Genomic DNA, 26,916 nt, shown 5'->3' on the forward strand with positions numbered 1-26,916 from the left:
CTACAAGGTGAGCGAACGTGAGCACGGCTCAACCTGCCTTCTTCTCTGAGAGCGATCGCAAAATCTCGCTCTGAAGTAAGAACCAGGAGCGTCCTCTTCCTTCTTAAACACCCTCCAACGCCCCCCAGCTAAGCGGTTTGATCCGCGCCTCCAAATCCCTTGCTAATCCCTTCCAAAAGCGGCACGCACGGGGAGCGATCCCACGCCCTCCGCGCTCCGCCGGCCCGGCCCGGCCGTGCCGTGCCGTGCCCCGCGCACGGAGCCGTTCCCGCGGCCCCCAGTAGGGCGCAGCAGCGGCACGCCGCCCGCGCACCCCGCTCGCCCCCGGACGCGCTCGCACACACGCGCCCCGCTCCGCCGCCGCTGCCCCGGCCCAAGGTCGCAGCACCGCGCGGCGCGGCACGGGCAGGAGCCCGCGCAATAACGGCCCGACGCGGCGCGGGCGCGATGCGGCGCGGGACACGGCCGCCTCTCACCCCTGCCGGGGGCGCTGCGAACCGTTTGGTGCCCGGCCGGGCCCGGCGCGGCTCAGCGGCGGGAGGATCGCGGGTTATAAGCGGACTTCTCTCTCTCCGCCCCCGAGCGAAGTCTCCCTCCGCCCCCGCCCGCGCTCCCCACCCCTTCCTTCGGCCGCGGAGAAGGGCATGGAGTTCGCGGGAGCCTATAAAAGCCCCTGAGAGCCCGCCGAGGCTACGGCGTTGAGATAGCCGACGGAGCCGGGTGGGTGCACCATGTCCCATCACTGGGGGTACGACAGCCACAACGGTGAGTGTGGGGCACGGCGGGACGCCTTTGCTTGCCGGCCGCCCCGGGAAGCAGCGCTGCGGCTCTGCCGTTCCTTGAGCTCGGAGGCGCTACGGTTTTGCCGCTGTAACCTTGAGATGCCACCTGCGCCTGAGCGGCGCGCCGAGCATCCTCTGCGTTCCGACACGCGGGGATGGGGCAGAGGGCGCCCCGGTGGAACCCGGCCGCGTTCCCCTCATGTGGGGAACTGCCCCCGCCTCGCTCCCCAACGGGTTTTCCAAACGGCCGTACAGGTGCCGCGGGGACGTCGCGCTCCGCAGAGCGGTACCTCTGACCCCCGAGCCCTGAGCCGCCCCGCGTTTTCTTGCAGGACCCGCGCACTGGCACGAGCACTTTCCCATCGCCAATGGGGAGCGCCAGTCGCCCATCGCCATCAGCACCAAGGCCGCCCGCTACGACCCAGCGCTGAAGCCCCTCAACTTCAGCTACGATGCCGGCACGGCCAAAGCCATCGTCAACAACGGGCACTCCTTCAACGTGGAGTTCGACGACTCCTCTGACAAGTCAGGTGAGCGCATCCGAGTGTGTGTAAGGGCAGAGTGCGATGCTGTCGCTAACGCTGCTTTTAATGCTAAGCATCAACTGAAGCTGCAGGATTTCTTTTTTTATTATTATTATTAAAAATACATATATTTTGGAAAATTGGACTTCTCTTAGAAGAGTGCTATGGCTGCCTGTTCTGCCTTACTCTGAACTCTATAGAAGTGAACTTTTCCTTTGCAGTTAATTGGGGAGGATTTGGGTATATGCTTGAATGGGAAAGGGGAAGAACAAAAAAAGGTGGATTATAGGAACAGCTCTAGGTGTAGCTCATCATAAGCTACCAAACAAATGGTTAATGAGGAGGCAAAAGGCACCGCTGGAGGAAATGGGCTGTAGAATAACAGAGGATTACAGTTACCAACATGGAGCAGAAATAGTTTGGAAATAGTTTCTTTGGTTACCAAAATATTATTTCATATTTCTGAAGCCAGTATGCTCCCAGGTTAGTACAGAAACAGAGGGATGATTAGGAAATACCTCTTTGTTCTTCTGTAACTTAAACAGGAATCCCTGATGTTTCTTGACTTGAAGGCTTTCTAGATACAGACAACATATATCCAGTTCATTCCCACAAGTTTTGCAGGCAGGCAGCTGGCCCACCATGTCCCACAGCTCACTGTGCTGTGCAGTGAGGTTCAGCACTGTGTCTTGCAAACCCCACAGTAACCCTGCTGGAAGGAATGGCCCCATTGGTGTTCAAAGGGAATCTAAGGCACGGCTGCGAGGAGGGTTCTGCAGGTTTCCTTAGTTGTAGTTTTTCCCTTGGCTGGGTTTGCAGAAATCACCTTGCTGCAGTGAGTGTGTCTCTATTTTTAATTTGGAGAGCAAAACCAGACTCACTGTAAGTCACTGCATTCTCAAGACACTGTCTGATTTAACTTGTGTGAGCAAGTGCCCTGTTTCACTGAGCATTTCCTTAGCACTGTCACTTAGGGAATGGTACTGGAAACAAATCATGCCTACCCAAAAAAAAAAATTTTTTTTTTTTGTAGATAGTATTATACCAAGGTATATTAGACAATGCTGCACTGAGAATCTGTATTTCAGTTGTGATCTTTATGCTGAATAGTGCTAGTGGGTCAGCTAAGTGGTTCACAGCTGCATAGGTGCATATAAGCCTATGTGTAATTTATTCTGAACTTCTGTATTCATATCTGTATAGCTTAAGAAAGGATGAAAAAAAAAAAAAAAAAAAAAGGGAAAAAGGTCTTCTGAGTTCTTAGTGTTTATTACTCTCAAGCACTGAGGAGCCAGAGTTGAAGTGTGTATGTTTGAGCAATGTTAGGAGGGATAAGTCCCATACGTAAAAGCACAAGGAAGGGATTCCATTTTCATTCACCAGGTCTGTCTGAGTCGGCTCTCACTGAGCCCAAGGAAGAAGCTCTGGGTCCTCACAGCATAACACAGCTACTGTGAGGTTACTCTGTGTGCGTAAGTCGGGGAGGACTGAAAAAACTAGTTTGTGTCTGACAACATGGGAGGGAAAAATGGCAGTAACATAAAAGAATAAAAAGAAACACCTATAGGAAGAATGCTCCTTCTGAGAAGTCAGTGCAGAACCAGAACATCTGTGGTGGGGATCTTGTGACAGATAGGCAGTGACACTGCTCTCAGAGTGGGAGGGCAGAAGATGCAAGTGGGAATGCTCTCAGTGGTTCTGTCAGTGAATCACAAACTGATGAGTGTTCAGGAAAAAAAAGCACTAAACAGCTCTCTGTGAGTCCATGTAAGGGCAGATCCTTCAATATCACGCTTACTATTGAAAATTACAGTGCCCAAAATCTACCTGGCAGCACTCATAGTGGCTTCATTTGTATGCAGCTAACTGAGTAACCTACTTTCTTTGCGGAAAATAAAGCTGTCTTTGACTTGTCTGTGCTTGATTCATTCCTGTTCTTGAATTTTGAGACTAACAGTATAATAATCTCATAAATTCCTGGTTAGACAGCAGTCACAAGGAGAGATTGTGACGTTCTGTGTTACAGAAAATATGGGGATAAAATCTTGTGAATATTCCTCCCAGGCTGCAGTGCTTGTTTCCGTGAGCTGTCCCATTGCAGTAAGGAATTATCTGTGTCAGTAGGCGTAAAATGAAGCAATAAGATCATTATTTGTGAATAATGTTCAACACATGAGTAATAGCACACAAAGGTGTAGATCCATTCATTAAGAATATTCAGGCATATGATGAATGATGCAGCGGTTTGGAATATTTTATGACTTCTGCTCTCAAGGTGTGCAGAATTAGTTATTGTAATAAAAAGTGCAGAGTGAAGACAGGTCAGAAAGCTAAAATGAGTTTGGATAGAGGTCTCTGAAAGCAGTTACTAATTTCAATTCAGAAGGATACTGAATATTAAAATAAATTTTGATATAGAATACTTTCACAGAATAGCCTGGGTTGGACAATTACTTGGCTTCAATCCCCTGCTATGGGCAGGATTGTCCCCCAAATCTTAGGTTTTTTTGTCTATTTGTTATATGTGTGCACAGGAGCTCCTCTCTGTATCGGTGGAAAAACTTGGAATTTAAAGGGTAAAAAATAGCATTTCTTAAGATAATATCCCATTCAGAAGAGGTTATTTTTCTCTTTTCTGTCCTTTTAAAAGATCTTTTTACTAATAGGTGAAGCTCTATAGATGTAACACTTGGCTTAGTTTCTAATTAACCATCCCAATGACCTATGCAATTTTCCCTTACAATGCTGTTAAAATTATTGTGATCACTTTAGTGACACTTGACTTTGCTCTTCTTTTTTGTTAATATAGATGTTACTAAGCATGCTTTTAAAAAAAAAAAAAAAAAAAAAAAGAACACCTCTATTCCTAAGCAATTATGTGCAAACCTTCTATTTCAGTTCTCCTAGCACAGCCTTAGAATTACTTGGGTTATGTGACAGCTGTGGTATTCCCCTTCTAAAGCTGCAGTTGGTTCCTGAAGTCTGTTCCCTTTCTGTTTCACAGTTGCTAGCTGGTAGAACGGATGCATGGAAGTAAGTTGGCAGCTTGGAATTGCCTCTTTCTAAATGCTTTTATTTGCTGAAATTACATTACTTTCTCTTAGATAAATTATTGTATTCTATCTTGTTTTCTTTCCCTTTTTTTTTGGAATGTTTTCTCAAACATATAGAAAACAAATAATGAATTGTGCCTTCAGTTGTTCCTTAGTTTCTTTTCTTCTGTTCTAGTTTTTTGAATTCTTATGTCCGCTGTCTTGTAGCAGGTGTGAAAATGCAAGTATTTATACACATTTGTGTTTAAATTGTTATAACCTGAAGTAGAAGCAAAACCTCTATATGGTATAAGTGTCACCAGGAATAGAAATACAGCTTTAGGTTTATCCTCCGTTGTCTATTGGGGCACATGTCAAGCCATTGGTGCTGATAACCCCTGACCTATTAGAGTGCACCTTATTCTAGGAATTTTATAGCAACTGAGAGCTGTGTAGCTCATTCAGGATACCTTCATAATCATACTGTAGTCTGCCATAAGGAAACGTGTATTGTCATATACTTCAAAAGTTGGAAACAACTGCCAACTTCTCAAAGCTCTAAAACCACAGGAAGTGACTGTGCTCAAGTAAGCCTCAAAAGCATGAAAGACAATTTTGTAATATACACTTTATTTTCATTTTAAGTTCTGTGGAAAACTTTTTGGAGTTGACCTACAACTTGACATTCAAATGGGAAGTGCTCGTACCAGTGAGCACTGTATTCTGTGTTCTCTGAACACGTTTGTCAAAGTCAGCTATTAATTATTTCATAACAAATAAAGATATTTTAGCTGTAAAACCTGCCAGAAGTGAATAGTAACTCTGGTGTAAGCCTGTAAAGACCTCACTAAATATGCTAGTCACTTCTGCATGTGAATGAGTCTCGTTTCCTCTTCTTTCCTTGCTGCTGTGCTGGAGATACTGAAGTCCAGCAGAGGCTCTCAAGTAAATTTGACATTTTTATAGAAATTCAGTCATGATGGAACTTTACAATTATGAGGAGACCTGTGAGATGAAAGTATTTTGTTGACTGTGGGACTAGCATTCCTTGGGAGACTTTCAGCAGTCATAACTGATCACTCAGTTCTGCAATGGGAAATATTAATGAAGATCCTTCAACTGTCTTGAATTCTGACTCTGTAAACAGACTGATCTGTTTTATTGTATTTGTTGCCAACAGTAATGCAATAGTTGTTGCATTAGCAGTGTGTGGTTGGCAGTGGGTTACACTGGAAGTTGTGCCGTTGTTCTCTTTTACCCAGCAGGTAAACTGAGGAAGAAATGTGCAGATCTGCTGCCTTTAAGGCAAAGCTTTTACGCAAAGTCTCTGCCAGGTATCTATTTTTAGGCTTCCCTGCTCTGTGCATGTAACATTAGCTACACCAGAGTAATATTGGAGGTTATTGGTATACAGTCACAGCTTGAAGCTCTGCAGTACAGTATGGGCTATGCAGTGTCATAACCCATCTGTATGGAACTGATTACTTATGGCTCCAGGGGACTGTGTTCAGACACCTGCTTATATGTCACAAGTATTTCTGTGCTCTGCCTGACCTGAAAGTCAGAGGTCCCAGAGCATGTGATCACTGAGTAACTTTGCTGTTCAGCTGGTATCAGTAGAAGCTGCAAAGTCTAAGCAAGATGGTGGTTTGAGTGTAGTGCTTCAAGGCAGTAGGAAGGAAAATGATAGGGCTTGAGATAAATTCTGCTTAATTCAGGCCTTCATTTCTTTACAGAGCTCAAAAGTGCCCTTCCTGACTTTAACCAGCTTACTTCATTTATCTCTTTCTGTTTATTTATTTACATGCGCAACTTCTAGGCAGAAACTTGTCATGGCTTGTGCATGTAAGAATCCTGCTGACTTCCTTCTGCTCTTCCAGATTCTCTCTCTAGAGGCATATTTTAGTACAAAACCAAGAGAAACTCTAGTTAACTGTTACCAGCTGAGTTAAGAGCCACTTGGCTGCATTGCATCTTAAGAAGAAATTTTTCATAGTGCTAGACTGCACCTTGACTATTCTTCCCAACCAATTTGATCACTTACCTTCATAAGTGAAAGGGTGCTGAGTGTTGAGTGCCTAGAGGCCACATTCGCACCTTCCTTCACTTCGCACACCTTACTTATATCTCAGTTGTATGAGCACCATGTCCAATGCATAATTTCCAGTACTGTAAGCAACCTCTGAGGTTAGTGTTATAGTTACACCTGTCAGAAATGAAGCCAATTGTTACTCTTAAGAGAATCTTAATGGTTCCAACTCAGTGCTTTGGAAGTCATTGTCAAATTATGTGGGTTGAAAGGTGAAGACTGAATGCTGATCAGGGATTCCCTATAGTGCCTTATGATACATAAAAAAATTCTTCTAATCCTCAGAGCAATGGGTTTCACCATGTGAAATGAATAGTGCCTTTCTTGTACTAGGGACAGTATATCACATGGACAAAGTGTTCATAACGTAATGCCAAATTTTCAAGTGTTTAATACTCCCCAGCTGCATCTATAAATAGTTTATAGTGTATTTTGTTCTTTTAAATAGCCACTTCTCTTGCCACTTCCCCTTAATTTACTCTTAGTGGCTAGTGGATGTTTTTGTCTGTACAGGTACACTGACATTTACATGCATACAGCATTCCCACTTAGATGTCTACATGATTCCAACAAACAAATGACCTGAAGGGCTGACAAGGAAAGACGTGAACCTGAATGACTTAGGATGGTTAAGCAGGTCAGAGCCTTGTCTGGCTGCTGCCCAGTCTGTGCCAAGTAGTTCAGCAGGGCTGAATTGAAATCACTGAGCAGCTGCTGATACACACGTATGCAGATGTGGTGCAGTTTGGCACTTGTTTAATTCTGGCCTATCTCTCTGGAACATCCTTGCTACCTTATCAGGCTAGCCCCCTAGCAAGGTCACAGCAGGGCTTTTTTTTCTTATGAGATACCAATTACGTAGGTTCTTCTGGTGAAGCTCATTACAGATGTTTTCTGCAAGTGTGATCTCTATATCATATGCTTGCATCCTGTCTTACTCTCCTGCTTGTCATGATATAGTGTCCTAGGAGGAATGTTTGAAAGAGATAACATAAAGAAGGAAACATCTCGCAAAATGTAATATTCTGTACTCCATGTTTCACAGAAGTGACAGCTCACCTCAACTGAACCCTTCAGACTGTCAGATGGGGAAGTCCATTCTTGCATAAGAACACAAGGCTAATCCCTGAGCATACTCATAAGAGCCTTTTCATGCCATTAATAGTACATGGTGCTTGAGATGTTTTTCTGCTTTATCTCTGCAGGGCCTATTTTCTAGCATATAGATATCTGTGCATACACAAATGCCTATACAACATTAACATTACAAATAGTTGCACAATATGTACATTACGTGCACATATCTGTAATGCTAAATGCATGCACATGTCTACTGGAGGCAGACAGAAAATCATGGCTTTTTTTTTTTATGCCAAAGCAATCTGTGCTTTGAGCTGTGCTCAGAGCTGTATGCTGAACTGTCCTGTTACGTTTTAGCTTGGTGGTATCTTAGTTAGAACTACTTTTTCTACTTTGAGCTCTTGACATCCATCGTGCTGCAGTGGGCCCATTGTTTCATCTCCAGTGATTTCCATTCAAAGAGCATTTTTTCATTCAGCTTTGTCTCATAATTATGAGCTTTAAGAGTGGTGTTTTCTTATCACACTGATCTGTATAACAGGAAGAAATTCATTCTGTCTCAGGAAGCAACCTTATAGTTCAGCCATTTTGATTACTTCTTTGACAAGTTTATTGCTGCAGTGAGATTTATTAGTCTCATGCCCTGTTACATCCTTATGCAGGGAACTATGATATTCCTGCCTAATTTAGCTAACTTAGTGGCTGCTGCCACTTCCTGAAGAAAAATATGAAGTAGTTCACAAAACTTCCTGTAAAGCTGTCCTATTCTGCATGGGAAAAGTAACTGCCCAGTGATTGCCTCTGGAAACAGCAGTGAGGCTGTGTGGTGGCCTGAATGAGCAGCTGTCCTGGGTTTCTGTGCATTTCCAAATATCCCATGAGCACGCAACGGAGACAAAGATAGTTCACCTTCTTTATCCCAGAAATCCCATAGACATTAATAGTAGAACCGTTTGTGTGGTTATTTAGCTTTCCAAATTAGCTCTGCTAGTACTTATTTTCACCTAATTTAGAAAATGTTCTGAGGTCATGTAACAACAGTGCAGTATAAGTGCTGGATATTAGTAGTGTAACTTGTTCAGTAAGTGGTAGAAGGTTGAGAACAGTCACAGTTTCTTAATCTAAGCAAAATGGCTCCAAATCTGTCTCACTGCAATATTTCAAATGACTGTCAAATAGAAGAAAATCTGCATTTCCAAGTTGCTTCCTCTTGGATTTCTACATGTCTGTGGAGGCCAGTTTATTGATGTAGATTGAGAGTGAAAAATCTATGAGAAAGTCATGTGTTTTCCAAGCTGCCCAGTACTATCTTCACTCTCATCTGAAGCTATGCTATATAACGAAAAGGGACAGAGCTACGTCTGTATTTCCTGGGTTAGAGTAATACTGAACTCAAAAGTAAGAGAGCTAATGCTGAGGTGATCAAATATGGATCAGAGTATTCCCATCCCTCAAAAAAAAGAAAAGAGCTGGGCTTCTGTTTTAAATGGGGCCTGAACTGATGTTTGTGTCGCATGGACAGGGTGGGGAAGTTCCTAGTGGAAATGTTGCTCTGATGCTCCAGGAGTTTTTGCTTTACAAAAGCCATACTCATGGTTGAAAACAAACAAACAAAAAAACTTTTATACTGAAGAAAAGAAGTTCCAGTATCTTCACGTTTATGTTTTAAATTTTACTTCTTTGGAAAGTCTGGAAAATATTAAGGAAAAATAACTGCTTAATGGAAGCTAGAACAAGAAGGCCTGATGTGTAACTAAGACTGTTGAATTTGTATTCATTCACACTAATCTAATTATTACTTTCTTTGAATGCTCTGCTGTGAGACAAAATAAGCTAGTGCTGGATTTGAGAACCACAGAGTGAGAAAAGTAAGCAAAAACTGCAAAGAGATTTTGTGCATCTTTTGAGTTTTATGAAGCTATAGTAAACTTTGTGTAGAAATAACACTGCAAATGGATTTGAGAATATTGCATGGTTCTGCTCTTCAGCATGCTTTCCATTGATTAATAACGGCAGATTAACCTGTGCTATGCTAGTGCTTCTGAAGTTCGGGAATGGTGAGACCATGGTCCATTTGTATCTGCAACAAGCAGCAAGTCTATTAGCCAAAGGAACTGAAACTCCATGGCATCGTTTTTAAATGAAACATGTTATTGTGTGGATTAAATGATTTTGCATCAGTAAAGATGTAGCACCTAATTACATTTTAAAATGGAGCTAGCGCACATTTTCAATAACCATTCTGAAAAAAACTTGTTCCAATTTGTAGTACTGTGCTTGAAACAGTTGTGCTCCTTGGCAGTTAGAACATGTAGAAATAGAGGAGTAGAGTAAAATAAGTGCCTATTCAATGATTTCAAACAGCCATTCCTCTTTGTATCACACAGTTTGGCAATAGGCAGGGTAAGCCTTGCTCTGATGGCAACGTACAGTGAAATTGGTAAGACTACAGTGGAACATATATTCACAGTTTTCAAACAGAAGTATGTGTTGGCAGACTTCTAAAATTATTTGCCAGAGAAGGAGCTCTGGGCAAACGCTGTTTGTCTATTGAACCAAATTCTGCATGTGTAATGCACACAAGTGGAAACTAATGTGTTTCATACATCTTTCATCTAAATTTCATGTATTCCAGTTGTTTAGTCAAATGCTCACCTCTTTGAGTTCTTCCATTTCCAAGTATCCACAGCTATGTTTGTCCATGCTTTTGGTATAATCAGAAGAAATCTGAACAGTTACCTTTTCCACTTTGCGTTTGGTTTATATTTTCAAACCTGCACATGTGATAGTTCCATGTTGAGACTTACTGCGGACCAAGAGGCAAGCATCTTCTTCACTCCACAGAATCATTTTGTTTGTGGCACGTGCACAGAGCCGATGTATGTCTAACACCTCATGTCAACACTCTTCTGTCACTTTATATATATATATTATGCACCTATACACAGAAATAGATCTGTAAGATTATAGCATTTCGAATGATATTTTAAAAATATTTCTGATTTTTAAATATTAGCACCTCAAGGATTAAATAGTGAATTTGAGACACTTAGGAAAAAAATACAAATCTGTGTAAAACCTTGCCTTAGTGACTTAGATATATAGTTCCACTGAACAGAACTGTTTGTTATTGTTCCATGCTTTATGTTGTGCTGGAGGAGATAGTCAGTGCCTTCAGCATCTCTCAGTAATTGGGCTTGATCCTGCATGTTGTAATGGTGATTGGTCACAGAATAAGTACAAAGTTAAAGCTAACAAGCAGAGTAGGGGAGCTTACTCCTGTGTAATTGAATGTGTGACTGGGCTCTCTTAAATCAGTCACATCACAGGGATAATGTCAGATAGTGGGAAGCGTAAGTTAATGCCCCATGTCCAAACCAAACTTTAAAAAAAAAAAAAAAAAAAAAAAAGGGCTTCTGCAGCATTGCTGTTCTCACCACCATTTTCTTATGCTCATTACTGGAGAGAAAAAGCTGGGATAAGCAGAGCTGGATCTTTGCAATGCCTTGTGCTGTGCCCAGCTAGCATCTGTCCACAGCCAAATATTTGTGTTTAATCTGGAGTCAAAAGTGTTTTACTTGATCAAATTCACCACAGGATTTGCCTTAATGGATAAACTGCCCCAAATGAGGAGATAGAGTACGATACTAAGTAAAATATGATTTGGTCTTCAGGTGTACTTTCTCAGAATAACCTTATGCAGGCCTAGTCTTTTTTTTTTGAACTTTATTTACTTGGTGACAGAAAAGTTACATCCTTAACTCTTCCCTCGTCACCTGTAATAATAGCATGCTTAATTGCTGATGACATTCACTGTAAATTCACTTATGGTTTTATATGTTCAATACTGACTTGGGCTTTTTGCAGCAGTGTACCATTGAAGACAGTCTGGAGTAGCACGACAGCATGCAGAGCAATAAATTAATTCACTTGGGAGACTTGAGTGGCTATTCCAGTCTGAAGTGAGACTTGATAGCAAATGTTTTGGCAGGTGCTAATGGAAGCTCTTTGCTTTGCAGTGCTGCAAGGAGGAGCACTGGATGGAATCTACAGGTTGGTGCAGTTTCACATTCACTGGGGCTCCTGTGAGGGCCAGGGCTCTGAGCACACTGTGGATGGCGTGAAGTATGATGCTGAGGTAGGATATGCTTTGCCTTTCCAGTCTTGTGTGTCTAATGAGTACTTTGATTTTTTTTTTTTTTTTCCACCTTCCATTGTGATAGCAATAGCTCTACAAACCTTCAAGTGGCAAGAGACTGTGGGGATTACCATAGAAGATTTTGGTGCAGTGCCACATTAGGATCAGCCCTTTGCAAATCATAGAATCATAGACTTGCTCAGGTTGGAAAAGACCTTAAAGATCATCTAGTCCAACCACAACCTTACCATACTACCCTAACTAACAACCCTCTGCTGAATCATGTCCCTGAGAACCACGTCCAAACGATTTTTAAACATGTCCAGGGATGGTGACTCAACCACCTCCCTGGGGAGCCTATTCCAGTGCTTAACTACCATTTCTTTAAAGAAGTTTTTCCTGATATCCAACCTAAACTTACCCTGGTACAACTTGAGGCCATTTCCCCTAATCCTGTCACCCACCTGTCACCAGTGAGAAAAGGTTAACCCAACCCTGCTCTCATTGCAGTCACCTTTCAGGTATTTGAAGAGAGCAGTAAGGTCTCCAAAGGTAATACAGAGATTAGAAACGAATGACTGCTGTGAAATACCTTTTTAAACCTTCCATTAATGCAGGCATTGACTGAATGTGGCTGCAGTTTGAATGGGCCCACAAATTTATCAGCTTTGCTTTTTCGTGAGATAGGATTTACTTTAGGCACATCCAGAAAAAATCCTGCCATTGCCTCACATCTGTTGACAAAACCATAATTACTTGTTCAGCGTGAGTTGCAGATATTGGGAATCAGCCATATGAACTAAATAACATTGAAATAAAAAATAAAGGAGCATCCTCGCTGAAGTGGCCTCGATACTCTTGTGATGTCTTTTTCAAAGGCTTTCCCTGAAAAGGCTTCATTGGTGTGTTTTTTTTTTTTTCTGGATTTTTGTTGTTGTTTTCTGTTTTTGTTTAGAGTGGAGGTCAGAACTGTATTTAATGTCTTCTCTGTTGTTACACTGTAGGACCATGTATTTGTGTTGATTAAAAACTCGTGAATACCTGGCTATATTAGAAATACTGTGTCAAAATCCTGCGGACTTTGTGTAAGCAAAACTCATTGTAAAAATAAGAGGAGTTTTACCAGACTGAAAGCAGGAAGATGCAGCCCAGTTTGCATCTAAAATTCATCTGGGACCAAGAGTCAGAAGCAAAATAAAATGCATGACAGAAATCTCTTTGCATAAATGAAACTTCAGAGTTAATGAATAATGTAACAAATTCTTAACTGTACACAAAAGTTTTAAATCTCAGCAGTAAAACGCCATCTGCTCTTAATGTTTAATAAATTACTTCCCTGCATCCTCATTTGTAAAATATTATGGATGGAATATAATTTTCACAGTCCTCCATGTTTTCTTGTTCCTAGCTTCATATTGTTCACTGGAATGTAAAATATGGCAAATTTGCTGAAGCTGTGAAGCATCCTGATGGTTTGGCTGTGGTAGGCATCTTCATGAAGGTTAGTTGAACTTCTTTATATTATTTGCGTTAGTATAGTATGTTCACTGTGTTCCACTATGTGCAAGGAGCCCAAAACAGGATGAAGCAGTGTTATTTTTTATCCCATAAACCCAGAACAAATGTTCCAGGTTCTTGATTTTCTGTACATACAAAAACTGTACACTCATAGTAGAGTATGGCTGTCATATGTCACTGTGATGACCCTACAGCAGCACGCTTGCCTCTATCATAGTGGCACTGCTGTGACTTGGACAGTGAAATGATCTGCATTACTGACCAAGTCATATATATATATGAATCTATAGTAAGACCAGCCTAATTAACAACTATTTTAATTCCCCTGCTACTGTTAAATGTCCAGAGCATTTCATATCAGCCAAATTGTCTTCACAGCTCTTGAAAAAGATGATTGTATTCCAACTGTGTGTACTCTGTTCTGGTCTTCTATTAGGAGGGTGGCTTCTATGAAGAAATAGCAGCTCAAATCCAAAAATAAATCCATATGCTGTAAATTGAAATAACAGTTTTGTTCTGACCAGTGTCCTCAGCTGACCTATTTGTGCTGTCAACTGGTTTGATTTTTAGAGAGACAGTTGCAGTCAGTTCTGTTTAATATTCCTGTTATGTAATGAACTGGTGCTATGAAAATGTGCTACAAAATGTGTCCTTGAGAATTCTAACAGAAAACTAAGGTGTCACAAAACTGCTCCATTAAGTTCTTTTCATGCTGTTTGTGTTACAGGTAGGGAATGCCAAACCTGAAATACAGAAAGTTGTTGATGCTCTGAACTCCATTCAAACCAAGGTAATATTCTGTGTTGAATGCCACCAGACAAAACCGTTTGGTCTAGAAAGTAGATTCTTTACTACTTTCATGTCCACTCTGTGTATGAGAGTAAAACCATACAATCAGCACAAATGCTTCTGTAATCATTAAAGCCAAGGATGTTCAAAGTAAGTTAGGTTAGAGGGCAGGTAATTTGTATCTAGACAACTACATCTATTTGTCTTTCAGCTGCATTGAAACCTGTAAGGTAAGAATCATCTTCCAGATAAGAAGTTTGATCAGGTTAAAAACAGGGGAAAAAGTTAGCCTTCTGTATTTTAAATACTGTATAAAGCATATATGGAATCTTAATGTGCTGAGTAATTGGAAACCAGAGATTTATTTAGTAATTAAGTACCACAATAGAGGGTAAAGGCCTTTGCCAACAAGATCCATGGATGGAAAAGATAAAGAATGAGACTTCCCTGTTGCCTTTGTCATCAGTCTCCATTTGACATAAATGGATGTTGCCATTTACTTCATTGGGCAACAAGTCTCTCAGTTTCCGTATTCCCAGTGTACACTGAATCTGAAATCTTTCTGTTCCTTCAGGCAAGATCAAGTCATATCTGTAAAGGAAAAGCCCATAAATTCAACATTTGAAATGCTGAAATGTCTTAACTGTCCTAAAAAATAAGGAATATAGTGCTGAATGTACATAATGCCTGTACCATAAGTGGTACTAACCATTTATGCCCAACTCAGTTTCTCCCTTCCTCCAAATACAGAGCTTCTGTGGAAGACTTCAGTGTGACAAGCCCAGTGGTTGTATGTTGTCACTTCCTTAACAATAGTCTGCCTACTTTCTTTATTGCAGGGGAAACAAGCTTCTTTCACAAACTTTGACCCTACTGGACTGCTGCCTGCATGCAGAGACTATTGGACATACCCTGGCTCCCTGACCACTCCACCACTGAATGAATGTGTGATCTGGCATGTTCTGAAAGAACCCATCACTGTCAGCTCTGAGCAGGTAGCTCTCTGAGATAGTGCCAGTTGTATTGATTGCTTTGATTCAGTCTTCCAAGTGATCCTTGCAATTGCTAATGTTGCATAGAAATATGAATCTGAAGTGGTTGCTTTTTTCTGGCAAGCTCTTCTTCTTTATGTGGAATTGGAGGTTGATGTAAAATGAAAGATCGTCCTCCATTTGGACGAAGTCCAAGCAATGTGAAGAGTTTAAAAATTTAATCAAGTTGGAGCTGCTGTGTTGTTTTTTTTTTTTTTAAAAAAAAAAAAAAGTGGAATGCATGAAAAGACTACTTGCATGTGTAGAAAAATGATGCTAGAAAGATGCTAGCATGTACTGCGAGCATCAACTTGTTTGCTGCACATGCACAAGTCACCTATCTGTGTGTAGTTGCCCTGAAAATAGCAGGTTTATCACATATCAGAAGAGCATTCTGTATCTGCAGTAGTATACTGTAAACCTGTGGCTGATTTGTTTATTTTTGAGATCTTAGAGCATTTCCAGAATATGCAGACCCCATGTTACAAGGACTGTTCATCACAGAATAGACTGGGAACTCCCATGCATAACTGTAACAATCCTAACTGCCTTGTTCGGAAGAGAGAAAACTTGCAGATTCCAGAAGTCATTTATCTAAGAAGAGTCCCATTTTGTGTTGTGCAGCTTGAGGAGGATGGAACCTTCCTAGTGAGAAGGAGTTCATTCAGACTAAATCAGTCCTGGCCCAAGGTTTCTGCACCATCCATTAATGAAATTATAAAGAAGCAAGATTCTATCCTGAGGTTTGCAACTGCATGCTCAGAAGATACAAATAAATCTTGAACCTATAAATATAAACTAGTCCTGAAGGGTTTTAGTTTACCCTTCAAACTCTTAAATCCCTTTTATTTAATTTTTAGTATGGCGCCCATACTAGAACCATGCCTAGATGTTTCTCTAGATCTGGTGCTGGTGAAAGGTTTAGTTGAGCCTTGTAGTTTGGGGTGATGTGTAATTCAGATAGTCCTGTTGCAGTGAGTATGCATTTGAGGATGGTTGTGCCTTTTCCCACAGATGTGCAAACTCCGTGGCCTTTGCTTCAGTGCTGAGAATGAGCCGGTGTGCCGCATGGTGGACAACTGGCGCCCATGCCAGCCTCTGAAGAGCAGGGAAGTCAGAGCTTCCTTCCAGTAACCTCAGCGATGTGTGTGATAGAAACTGCTGTTTATGTGAGGAACCCTTTTTGCTAAGCACAAATCAAACCTTTGCCATGTGTGTCCTGGCAACATCTTGTCTCCCATATTCGCTCTCTCTTTCATTCTATATCTAAAATGCCAGCTAATGAAATGTGAAAGGCTCTTGGCCAAACAGGAAGGGGTTCTTAATGTGTGGAGCTGAGGGGGGGGCTGTGTGCATTTTGATGACTTGCTGTGTCTGACATTTTGTTGTGACAGACAATATATTGGCTGTTTGGGAGAGCATATGGTGATAGCAAAATAAGCCATTCTAAGAAACCTCATCCACTGGTGTGATAGTACATATAACTAATGATAACTTGAAGCTTTGTCAAAAGCACAGGAATACAAAATATAGGTATAGTATAGGAAAAAAAAAGTATATTGAGAAGGAAAAGTAAAATTGAATACTGAGAATTAGTCTTAGCTGTTAAGAAACTGACATGTAAATATTTTGAAGACCATTTTACATTTTTACCCATACTGTCAACAACCTTCATGGTAGTGTGTTGGATTTTTTTAATTAAAAATGTTCTAAATTAAGTATTATCTTTTAAAATTGTTACCACAGAGTACAAAGTATCTTTTCACTGAAATAATATATGCTCTAATTTAAGGGGGAAATAAAATTGTATTTTAGATAACTTCTCTAATAAATCTATACTTATATTTTTGCTTCCAAGTTGTTGTTTAATTCAGGAAAATAGTTGCTACTCTGTTCACATCATTGCATACTAAGCAATATTAATAAATAGTTAGCATATAAGGAGCGAGTATTAATGACACTGGAGAGATTAATGCAAAATGATACAATGTATTAGAAGAAAATTTCTTAAGTTGCTCTCTGCTAGACTGCAGAAGAAAAAATTGGTTCTGAGCGATCCTTGCAAATTGTCACTGAAGTTAATTGCATAATAAAAGATCCCCTTGCAAGAATTCTGAACAACATTCATTCTGTTGAACAAGCTTCTCCCAAACTGGTCGCGTTAACGTTGCCCTTATGTGACAGCCCCAAAACAAAGTGCCTTATCTTTATGCAGAACACTTATGCAATCTGTTTCTCCAACAAGAACAAATCCTTTCAAGACTGTGTCCCCGGAGTTTGATGTTTAGCCTCACTGCACCATATCATATGAATAATTTCAATACAAGAGTTTTCAACAGAAAAATTGTAGAGCAGAGGATAGATTCCGTAATACTACTGTCTGATTTCGTGTTTGTCACGAGCTCATTCATAATAGATACCTAAATATAAATCTGTTCTACACACAGGATCCAAGCAATACTTACGGGATCTCTCCTTCCCAGGCTCTCTGGTGCTGGGAGGAAAGCCATTTTCAAATTTCTCATCTGTTTGGATTCTCTTACTAGGTTTTAAGACAATGCATTGATGAGCTTCCTACTGCATCAGGGATCACTGTAATTTATAAAATGTCAGCTGGGTAGGCTAGATCCCGAAGCATCTTTGATCTTGAAGTGAGATGAGAATGAGGCCTTCTAAGATTGCATCCACAGATCTTCAGAACATTCTAGTAAATTTCCTCTATGAAATGCAACTCAAAAACAAACAACCAAACAAAACTGCAAAGCAAACATAAAGAAGAAAACCAAAGGATAACCTTCCTTCACCATATGTCATTTGTTCCAATTTCAGCTTTTCTGAATGGAGTACTCTGGCAGTACTCTCTTCCTACAACTGTGTTGAATAATTCAGGGTTTTTTGTGTTGATTGACCTTTCTGACTGTTGCTCACAGTTCTGAGTACCATATTTACAGGCTTCAAAATTGCAGGGGATGTTACACCTCTACAAATTAGAATTACAGATCCAACACATTCTGGTTTAAAGCTTCTGAAGCTTTAAGCTGGCAGGAAACATCTCACAGAATCACAGGGTGGCTGAGGTTGAAAGGAGCATCTGGAGGCCATCTGGTCCAACCACTGCTTGAACAGTCTCTGTCTCTACGGATGGAGACTTTGAGGCTTATGACCCAGTTGTTTCAGAAAGTTTCACTGAAACTGCAGCAAAGTGCTTGTTTGCTGTCACAAACATTATCTTTATTCCTAGAATTTTGCACGTGTGTTAGAACTTGCTTTCAAAGGTGGCAACCCTGCTCGCTGCATAACAACTGCATGTTATGGCATTCTCAAAATTAAAATGTGAGAACACCATGCCTTGGCAACTGTGACATCCTAGCCATCAGGTAATAGGATGTTCTGAAAGGTGGTGTTCTCACCAGGCTGGTCAGTGACAAACAATGTGAACTTCTGCCTAAAGGCTAGGGTAAAAACTGGAAGTGTCCATGAAGTTCTAACTACTGCTGCAATTTTAAAAAAAAAATCATATTCCATACCCCAAAAATGAGACTTTAACTTGAATCAGCCCTCTCTTCCATTTTTGACAGAGACCACTATGTTAGGATGTTACGTATTTTTGCATTTTTTCATCCACTCCAATTTTTGCTCTCTTCCTATGGTCCATGAAGATCTCATGTGCATGCTGGCTTACCAAAGGCAAAACTAAGGAAGGCTCTTCTCGACTTTGTGTCCAGGACTGTATCCTGGAGACAATAAGTCTAAAAATCCATCCGGAAGAGGTCCCTATTGCTTATGCTGAGCAACTGAGGAAAAAGTAATTCTCATCATTCTCTGATAATGTTTAGTATGTGGTCCAGTAACATAGGTGTGTTCTGAGCATATGGTCAGCACCTGCAGAAGGAAAGAGATCAACCTCACTGAGTCCATCTGCAATGAACTTCAAGGAGTACATTCAGCTGCTCAGAAGTGTCAAAATTCAAGTTGGAGCATGGAGAAGCACATCATTAGACATAATAGGTTTTTGTTGTTGGAAACATAGACAACTCTACTGTGTGGCCACTTGTGGAGGTCAGCTCATCCCAGCCAAGGGAGAGAATGAGCATCTACATGTAGAGTAACTGAACAAGCTACCTAAAATAACCCACAGCATGAATTTACAGCCCAGGAATGCTTGTATAGGGTCTCTTCAGGTCAGTGAGAGAGAGCATTAAGCCGTACAACAGTTATTGTACCATTGGATTGTCATGAGAAGCAGTACTGTGCAGCTTGCCCTGATATTTATGCAATGACAGCTTTAGTCAGATGTGGTATAGGTAAATAGACTGCGGCTCAGCATCCACCCACACTTTTAGCTATTATAGTGCTATGCATCCAAGTATTCCTGTCCCAGTTGGAATTCCAGTATCAATGCTTGGATACCTCCTAAATGATATAGTGTTAATCTGCTTCTGACTTAATGTTTAAGTGAAAATTGGTAATCCTTGTCTCCATACAGTAACAGTTCACTGTGTTACATTCTCTCTGATATGGGTTGGAATTCCCCAGAAGGTGTTTTTGTTTTTTTTTTTCCAATACATACAGCAAAGCAATAACAGCAGTAACCATGTTTTTCTTCAAAATCCTTCTGGAATGGGCCTTCCTCTAGGACTCATAAGAAATTAACCTGAAGTGATGTGGAGCAGAAGAGACTGTAGGTCATGGGCATGTGTACACAGATGCCTGTGGAACAACTCAGTCACATTACACAACTGACCGAGTTCAAGATGGGTGCTGTTATAGGGAGTTACTGCTGCAAAAAAACCTGCTTCTTACAAGGCTTGTAAGGTAGCTTCTCTAGGCCAATGTGGTGAATCATGCACAAAGAATGAGACCTCTGTAGTTGTTTTCTAAAGTGATCTGCAAGAAAATAGGCATGTCTTGAGTGAAAGAATGGACAACTCAATTTCTGTAACTATCTATCATCGTAGTGGATTGTGTTTGTCAGTCATGTCTGTCATGTGATACCTTTGTATTACACCAAAAATCAGCTCACCGGGGTAGGAATACTAAGAGTGTTTTTTGAAGGAAAGTGAGGGTAGAAAGAGAGTCTGATTTGCATGAAGGCAACCAAATCGTTTTGAAAATGTGCTTCCATGTTCCCATTTGTTCTAATCAAATTTGTCATGCTTCAAGGTTGCTCCCTAAGTAGTAAGCAATGGCAAAAACAACCAAAATCAGCTATATATTTATCATCTTGTTTTCATGAGCTTATTTACCTGGAACGTTGCCAATGCTGTATGTTTGCTGAATATGAAGTATTTCTTCTGTGTTGAACTAAGCAATGCAAGCTAGTGTTTATAATACACCTGTGTGGTCCACCAGGGAACACTTTTCATTTCTCTTTTGTTTTAAAGTGGATAATCTTTGAGAACTTCCCCAAAATCCTCTCAAAAATCTTCTCCAGCATAAGACAATGTGTGGGCTGCTCACAAGTTCAGACTTTGCATTTGGACTCTAGCTCAATGGGTGGTGTTTTCAAGGAAGACATATATGCTGAGGCTGACTCAGAGATGAAGAAAGTTATTTCCCTAGCATTCATTATCCATTTCCAGAATGATGAGTTGAAGAAGATAAGTGTGACGGGCACCATCCAGCTCTTCCTGACCTTTATTTTCCCTTATTATTGACTTATATTAAAAAGTTATAATTAGGCTTTGGAGCTGTTTCACAGCAGACTTAACAACCATTCGAACATAACAGTCAGACCTATGAAAACTGGGAAATTGTTCATGTATCTATAATGAAAAGGAGACTACTTACATCATAGACCAGAAGCTGATATTTTGTCCCATGTAGCTAATTGTGTTACTGTAAGGCAGATAGCTCTGATTAAAGGGAAATTTACTTAGAAGAAAAAAGGAAAAAAAAAAAAAAAAGGTTCATGTGTTGATTTGAAGCCATAAGATACCTCTTTGATGGAGGAAAGAGGGAAGCATGTTCCGTTGCAAACTGTTCATTTTGCACAGTTTGTGATCTTGTCTCGCACTTGTCTGCCAACCCCATGTGTTAGAACATTTTATGATTTCTCCACTGCTATTTCTAAGGGTTGGATTTGTCCTAGATTGACATGGGCGGGTAGACTGTGATTAGAGACATTCCCTGGGAGATTAGATAATAATGCCCTGCATGGAGTCTGCAATATTTATAGAAGTCCAAATAGTTTATAGAAGAGTATCACTCACAAAATGACAGCTTTAGGATTTTCTAACCCTAACCCAAAGAAAAACCCTGTAAGCAACAGCTGTGCCAAGTCTAATATCACAGAAACAAGCAGTGATGTAAAGTACAGGCAGTTGCATTATTGAAGAATTCCCGTGGACCCTCTAAGATCAGCCACTTCCCTCTTCCAAAACACAGCATCTTGCACAGGCAGAACCTGGCGGCAGTTGCTTACGCTGCGTGTTTGATATATTTTTAATCTATTTTTAACTACCTCCTTCTTTCAGTATAATGGTAATGTGTTGAAGGGCGTCCATGCTGCTTTGATGCCACTTTGGTTTGCTCAAGCAGAGCTCAGTGCTAACATGGTGTAGCAGTGTTATTCCTAATTCCAGAAGAGAGTCAATTTAAATCAGCAAGACCACCATTGTGCTGCAGCGTATTAAACAATACAAATATATCCTTAGGGTATTTTGAAAAAGGCAGTATATGAGCACTATTTTCATAATGTTGCACTGTGTAGGCATTGTGTATATGTATGAGAAGAAGTGGTCTCTTCCCTTTTGAACTCACACCCTAAAACAAAGAAAGGCATGCAGGCAGTGTGTAAGAAACAGGTGGATATTAGTATTTTCTTTGAAGGGCAGGTTTTAATGAGTCTTGCAACTTCAGTCGTTGTTCAAAGACGTGGAAAATTTGCTGCACGATACCATCCACATTATCTCAGTGAAGTCCCAGAATCAAATTAAAAATAATTTGTGTGGGACTTGGTACCAACAGGGACAATGATGATGGAAATAGGTAGCATGAAAGGTGGCTCTGAAAGGCGTGATAGAGATGCCAAGGCTGGCAGCTTTAGCAGAAAGCACAGATAGACCCTCTCTTGAATGCTTCTTACAGACCATAACCAGCTAAAGGTCGAGTCCAAAAGGTTAGCTGAGAGTAATGTGGGAAGAATCTACCTATAGGGCACACCAGTGGAAGAAGTGGGACACTAGACTGGTCAAGGCTCCTCTTTGCTGCTCATGTGCCACCCCAAATGTGGAGGAAAATAGAGGCTGGTTGACTCTTCCCATCAGGGAAGGACTGTGGCAGTGGAGTCTCCTTACCAAAGCTAAGCAGCAAGGATAGCTGAAGACCCTGTTTTTACAAAACTGTGTAGTATCAAAATACTTTTGTGATTACGCAAAGTTGGGAAAGAACATCCTCTTTCATCTCCCTAAATTAGTCCTGAACAAAGTGACTTGAACTTGATACAGAAAGAACATAAGACAATTTAATGGGATGGTATGCATGATGCAATTTGGATGATGCATCTCTTCACCACTTTATTGTATTCTTTCAAAAAGGCACAATAAAGAATGATATAAATTTCAAATGCCTCTCCTAAGAAATGCATTCTTTGAATCCAAATTAAAATTGAAAGACATCTAAATACTTGCACTCATCATATCTTTTGTTGGTTTAGATTCATTGATAAACATGCTCATAGAAGGAAAACAAATACTAAAGAAATCAGGAACAGCATTTTACAGTAAAAAAAATTGAAAATTGAAACTTGAAAGAAAAATCATCCTTACTCAGGATGTGTTTTTGGGAGAGATTTGAAAGGACAGCATTTTGCAGATAAATGAGGGTGGTAAACATCTTTTCCTCCTACTCTCTGTAGAAGTGCACCAGACTCCAGACTCTCTACTCTGACTAGTAATAAAAACCATATCCAGACAGCATTTGGAAACCAAGACATTTAAAATAATTTTAGAGACATATAAAAACTTTCAGTGAATGATGAAACTTATAAAATGCAGGAATCCTGGAATGAGCAAAATGTTCCTGGAGTGACTTCCCACGCATCATGTTCTGCTCTGCATATCCTAGTGTTCTCTGTCTCTGGAGAAGAACTCATCACTTTATCAAGGGATAAAGAACACATAGAAGAAGAAATATAGAAAAGCTGAAACCTCTGATGTGATTTATCAGTGACAAATAATTCCATCCATTAATCAGAACTACGTTGTCTTGTCACAGTCACTGCATGAGAAAGACCTGAGGAGTAGAGTTAGAAGATTGAATACCTGAATGTTTGGATGTTTTTTTCCTTTGGATTTCAGGCTACAAAATTATTCTGAAGAGCAGTTGGAAGGCGATAGGATGTAGGAATCACTTTTAGGAACTATAGGTTCACAGAGTGCTCCCTAAAGACATGAACATGAAATGAGCACTGCATTGCTCCCATTGCCATAGCAGATGCATGGAGAGCTGTTTTCATGGCTTGAACTCCAGGTGCTTGCTTTAACTTTACAGCCACAGTAGGGGCTAAAGAACAAGAAAGCCATGAGGAGTGCACCTGCTTTTCAAGGCTGCCAGTTCCCTGTAGAGTTAATAGAGAGGTTACCAATGAAGATATGGTTATCAGATGACATCTGCATGGCCTCAACCTCCATACAAGAGCTTAGGCTTGCAAATATCTTCCAAACTCACAGTCTAACAGGTAATGTGGTAAAACTAGTGTAGATGAAATCTCTCCATTCATTGATCCAGAGATGGCTTCTGTCTGACAGGAGTGAGCTGGGACAGTGGGCTGTTCACGTTCCTAAGTGATGTGCAGGATCCAGCTCTTGATTTATGTTGAATAAAGCTCTTATTTCCATCTAGTTATCTAATCCTTGTCAAGTCCCCTGGTAAATGGAAATGTCCGATCATTCCCACATGAAAATCCATTTTTTATTTCTCAGAGGGTTTTCCAAGCACTAAGCAGCCAGGTTTAAGGCAGAGAAACTGTGAAAAATATTTGTCTTTCAGAAAGAAAAGCAACAAACAGAAAAAAATTCTAAGCTTATAGAACACTGAGTTCATTTTCATTCTGAGGAATATTTATGTTCGTTAATAGCAACTCTGTATATAATAACAACATAATGAATGATTTTTTATTGGACTCTGGACCTCGTGTCTATCTACCACAGTGTATATGTCTATATGATAAATATCAGGCCCAATTCACGAGAAAGAAAAGCCCTTTTTCATTCTGTGTATTATACTTTCAGTAACATAAATCTTTGGAAAAGTATTTATTTTTGTCATCCTGAGATCATTTGTTTTAGAAAAAATATGAAATCACAGAATCACAGAATGTAGGGGTTGGAAGGGACCTCCAGACATCGAGTCCAAGCCCCCTGCCAAAGCAAGCTCCCTACATCAGGTGAAACAAGAAATAAGAAACCAGTAAACAACTTATCACTGGAAAATGAATTATCCACACAAGTGAAGAAAAATATGTTTTGTATTTAGTTAGTAGTTGCTTTATCTTCAGTCCTTTGTACTTCGATTAAAACAAGACCTTCTGAAGTGTTCACTACTAATATTAGACAGGGAAATATCTAAAACTGGGTCATATGTCTCCTATAGCAAAAATCCCCTGCATTTCAGAAGCCACACTATTTCCTTTAGGAGAAAAAAAAAAGAAAAAAAGAAAAAAAAGCTTTATTAAAGGATGTTCCAAGGACTCAAATGAAGCTAATTGCCCAAGAAGGATGGGGAACCAAGTAACGAGCAGTTCCGTCACAGAGAGTCATCCCTCCTAGATATTGCCTTTCAGTGACTGAAGAGCTAATGATGCTAGATTCTTAAGAAATTCACAGCCTGCAATCTTGATTAGGTAAGACAGCAAGTCTAATCTGCATTTAATGAATGATTCAGGAATAACTTTAAGAACATAAGTTTAAGGGAACGGGGCTTTGACAGAAATAGGTACCTGCCGTATGCATGTCTTGTGACCTGGCTAATTATGGGTATTTGAAGAAGTTACTACACTTCTTTCATTCAGTTTCAAAACCCATTGTCTTCCTGTTCTGCCAAGTAAGAAAATCTGGTACTTTGTTAAAACTTATGCTACCGTGTAAGCTGAGCCTAGAAAATAATGAGAGAAGAAGGAAAACTGATGAAAAGTTATTTCTGCAGAGCATTGTAGACAAATTTTTATGCCCTTCTGAGTCATTACAGAATCACAGAATCACAGAATCACCCGGGTTGGAAGGGACCTCAAGGATCATGCAGTTCCAACCCCCCTGCCTAGCAGGGCCACCAAACGTACACATTCAGATCAGGTTGCCCAGGACCACGTCCAACCTGGCCTTGAACACGTCCAAGGACGGGGCATCCACAACCTCCCTGGGCAGCCCGTTCCAGAGCCTAACCACTCTCCTTGTGAAGAACTTCCCCCTAACATCCAACCTAAATCTTCCCTCCTTCAACTTGGATCCATTTCCCCTAGTCCTGCTGTTGTCAGCCCTTCTGAAGAGTTTACTCCCCTCCTGGGTGTAGGTTCCCTTCAGGTATTGATAGGCTGCAATGAGGTCACCCCGCAGCCTTCTCTTCTCCAGGCTGAACAAGCCCAACTCCCTCAGCCTGTCCTCATAGGGGAGGTGCTCCAGCCCCCTGATCATCTTAGTCGCCCTCCTCTGGACCCTTTCCAAGATCTCTATGTCTTTCTTGTACTGAGGGCTCCACACCTGGACACAGTACTCCAGATGGGGCCTCACAAGAGCCGAGTAGAGAGGGACAATCACCTCCCTCTCCCTGCTGACCACCCCCCTCCTGATGGAGCCCAGGATCCTATTTGCATTAGTATGTGTTCTCAGTGATACCTGCCAACAAATAATATGATTTCGACCTACATTGTTCTGAACACCCCAATTAAAGAATACTTATAATGTACAAGTAAATGCAAAGAAAGAAATCTAATCAAGCACAGAGATTTAGGAAATTTCTTTTTTTTTTTTTTTCTTTTTTCTTTTTTTGTTTTAATCCCAACAGTGTCTTCTCCTAAGACAGGGGAAAATACAGCTTCCTTTCAGGAGATGCTTTTAAGTTGGAAATAATTTGTGACTGTCGGTAGCATTGCAAAATATCATTAAGGGGAAAGAAAAGGACATAAACAACCAGCAGTGACCCCATCAAAGTATCAGACCCTCTCACCCTTTTGATTTTGCAGGAAAAGTTGCTGAGACACATTTGAAGCTGAGGGTATGCCAAGATTCCAGCGGAGAAGAGAATTGTTTGTGAGGCAGGCAACTGTCACTCACACTTCTCAGGCCTTTCTCAACACCCTTTCTCCCTCTGTACTCACCTTCAGGTCTCACACAGCAATTTCACTTGCCCAGCTCCCACAGCCTCCTACTGCTTACCTCCTTCTCGTGGTAGGGATCCAGTCCTACCATGTGCTCTCATTATGGAGTCCCATTTCATGTTTCCTATCCCAGGAACACTGTGTCTGGGATAACCTGAATGCTGTAAAACAGCAATGGTAGTGTGTGCGACAAGTTACCCCCAGCATGATGAAGAAGCAACGTAGAGAAAAGCAGCCTGGGGATGGCAACTTGCTCTTGTATCAAGGTTTGGGCACTGATGCCCCTGTCTGTTTTGCTGTGTTTTTCCGAGTAACCAAGTTTCTTTAGAGTGGACAGCAGTGTGGAAAATGTCAAAGCGTTTGTAATAGCTAACTTATTATCTGCCTCTAACAATGGAGGAAATAAAAGCAAACACAGGAATAAAAGTGATTTTCAAAGACATGCACTATACAATCAGAAGTAAAACCTGTGGGTCACACATTAACTATGAGACTATTCTGACATTGCAGGAGTCAGAAATGAGACACTGATTGCGAGAGCAACAGAGAGGTGCCTGAGAGAATGAGGGCTCTCAGCCCTTTGAAACAGTGCCGAGAACCTGGGTTGGAGCCAGGCAGT

The 26,916-nt window shown here is 40.9% G+C and overlaps 1 protein-coding gene and 2 long non-coding RNA genes across 4 annotated transcripts; 1 reads left to right on the forward strand and 2 right to left on the reverse strand.

Moving 5' to 3' along the window:
• Positions 1 to 621: 621 nt before the first annotated feature.
• LOC128090827 (carbonic anhydrase 2) lies at positions 622 to 16,827 on the forward strand. 2 transcript variants are annotated; one of them, XM_052703491.1, is made up of 7 exons: positions 622 to 765; positions 1,115 to 1,312; positions 11,527 to 11,645; positions 13,054 to 13,146; positions 13,891 to 13,953; positions 14,792 to 14,947; positions 15,998 to 16,827. In XM_052703491.1, exons 1-7 carry the CDS (start codon positions 732 to 734, stop codon positions 16,115 to 16,117), a joined length of 783 nt encoding a protein of 260 aa, XP_052559451.1. In that variant the 5' UTR covers positions 622 to 731; the 3' UTR covers positions 16,118 to 16,827. The 2 variants fall into 2 exon arrangements, with proteins under 2 accessions (XP_052559451.1, XP_052559452.1); XM_052703492.1 differs by lacking the exons at positions 622 to 765; positions 1,115 to 1,312 and adding an exon at positions 7,967 to 9,375.
• LOC128090830 (uncharacterized) lies at positions 9,256 to 10,887 on the reverse strand. The gene is made up of 2 exons (XR_008211109.1): positions 10,163 to 10,887; positions 9,256 to 9,587 (listed from the first exon to the last, which is right to left on the reverse strand). It is a non-coding gene; the product is annotated as an uncharacterized LOC128090830 (long non-coding RNA).
• LOC128090828 (uncharacterized) lies at positions 10,899 to 26,631 on the reverse strand. The gene is made up of 2 exons (XR_008211107.1): positions 26,356 to 26,631; positions 10,899 to 14,543 (listed from the first exon to the last, which is right to left on the reverse strand). It is a non-coding gene; the product is annotated as an uncharacterized LOC128090828 (long non-coding RNA).
• Positions 26,632 to 26,916: the final 285 nt, after the last annotated feature.

The sequence above is a fragment of the Tympanuchus pallidicinctus genome, unplaced genomic scaffold (genome assembly GCF_026119805.1).
Source record: "Tympanuchus pallidicinctus isolate F22 unplaced genomic scaffold, pur_lepc_1.0 scaffold5, whole genome shotgun sequence".
In the NCBI taxonomy this organism is placed as follows: Eukaryota; Metazoa; Chordata; class Aves; order Galliformes; family Phasianidae; genus Tympanuchus; species Tympanuchus pallidicinctus.

Coding starts and splice junctions, on each gene's coding strand:
- LOC128090827 (XM_052703491.1), top strand. CDS start 732: ATGTCCCATCACTGGGGGTACGACAGCCACAACG. Junction 13,147..13,890: donor TGGTAGGCATCTTCATGAAG/GTTAGTTGAACT, acceptor TTTGTGTTACAG/GTAGGGAATGCCAAACCTGA. Junction 14,948..15,997: donor TCACTGTCAGCTCTGAGCAG/GTAGCTCTCTGA, acceptor CTTTTCCCACAG/ATGTGCAAACTCCGTGGCCT.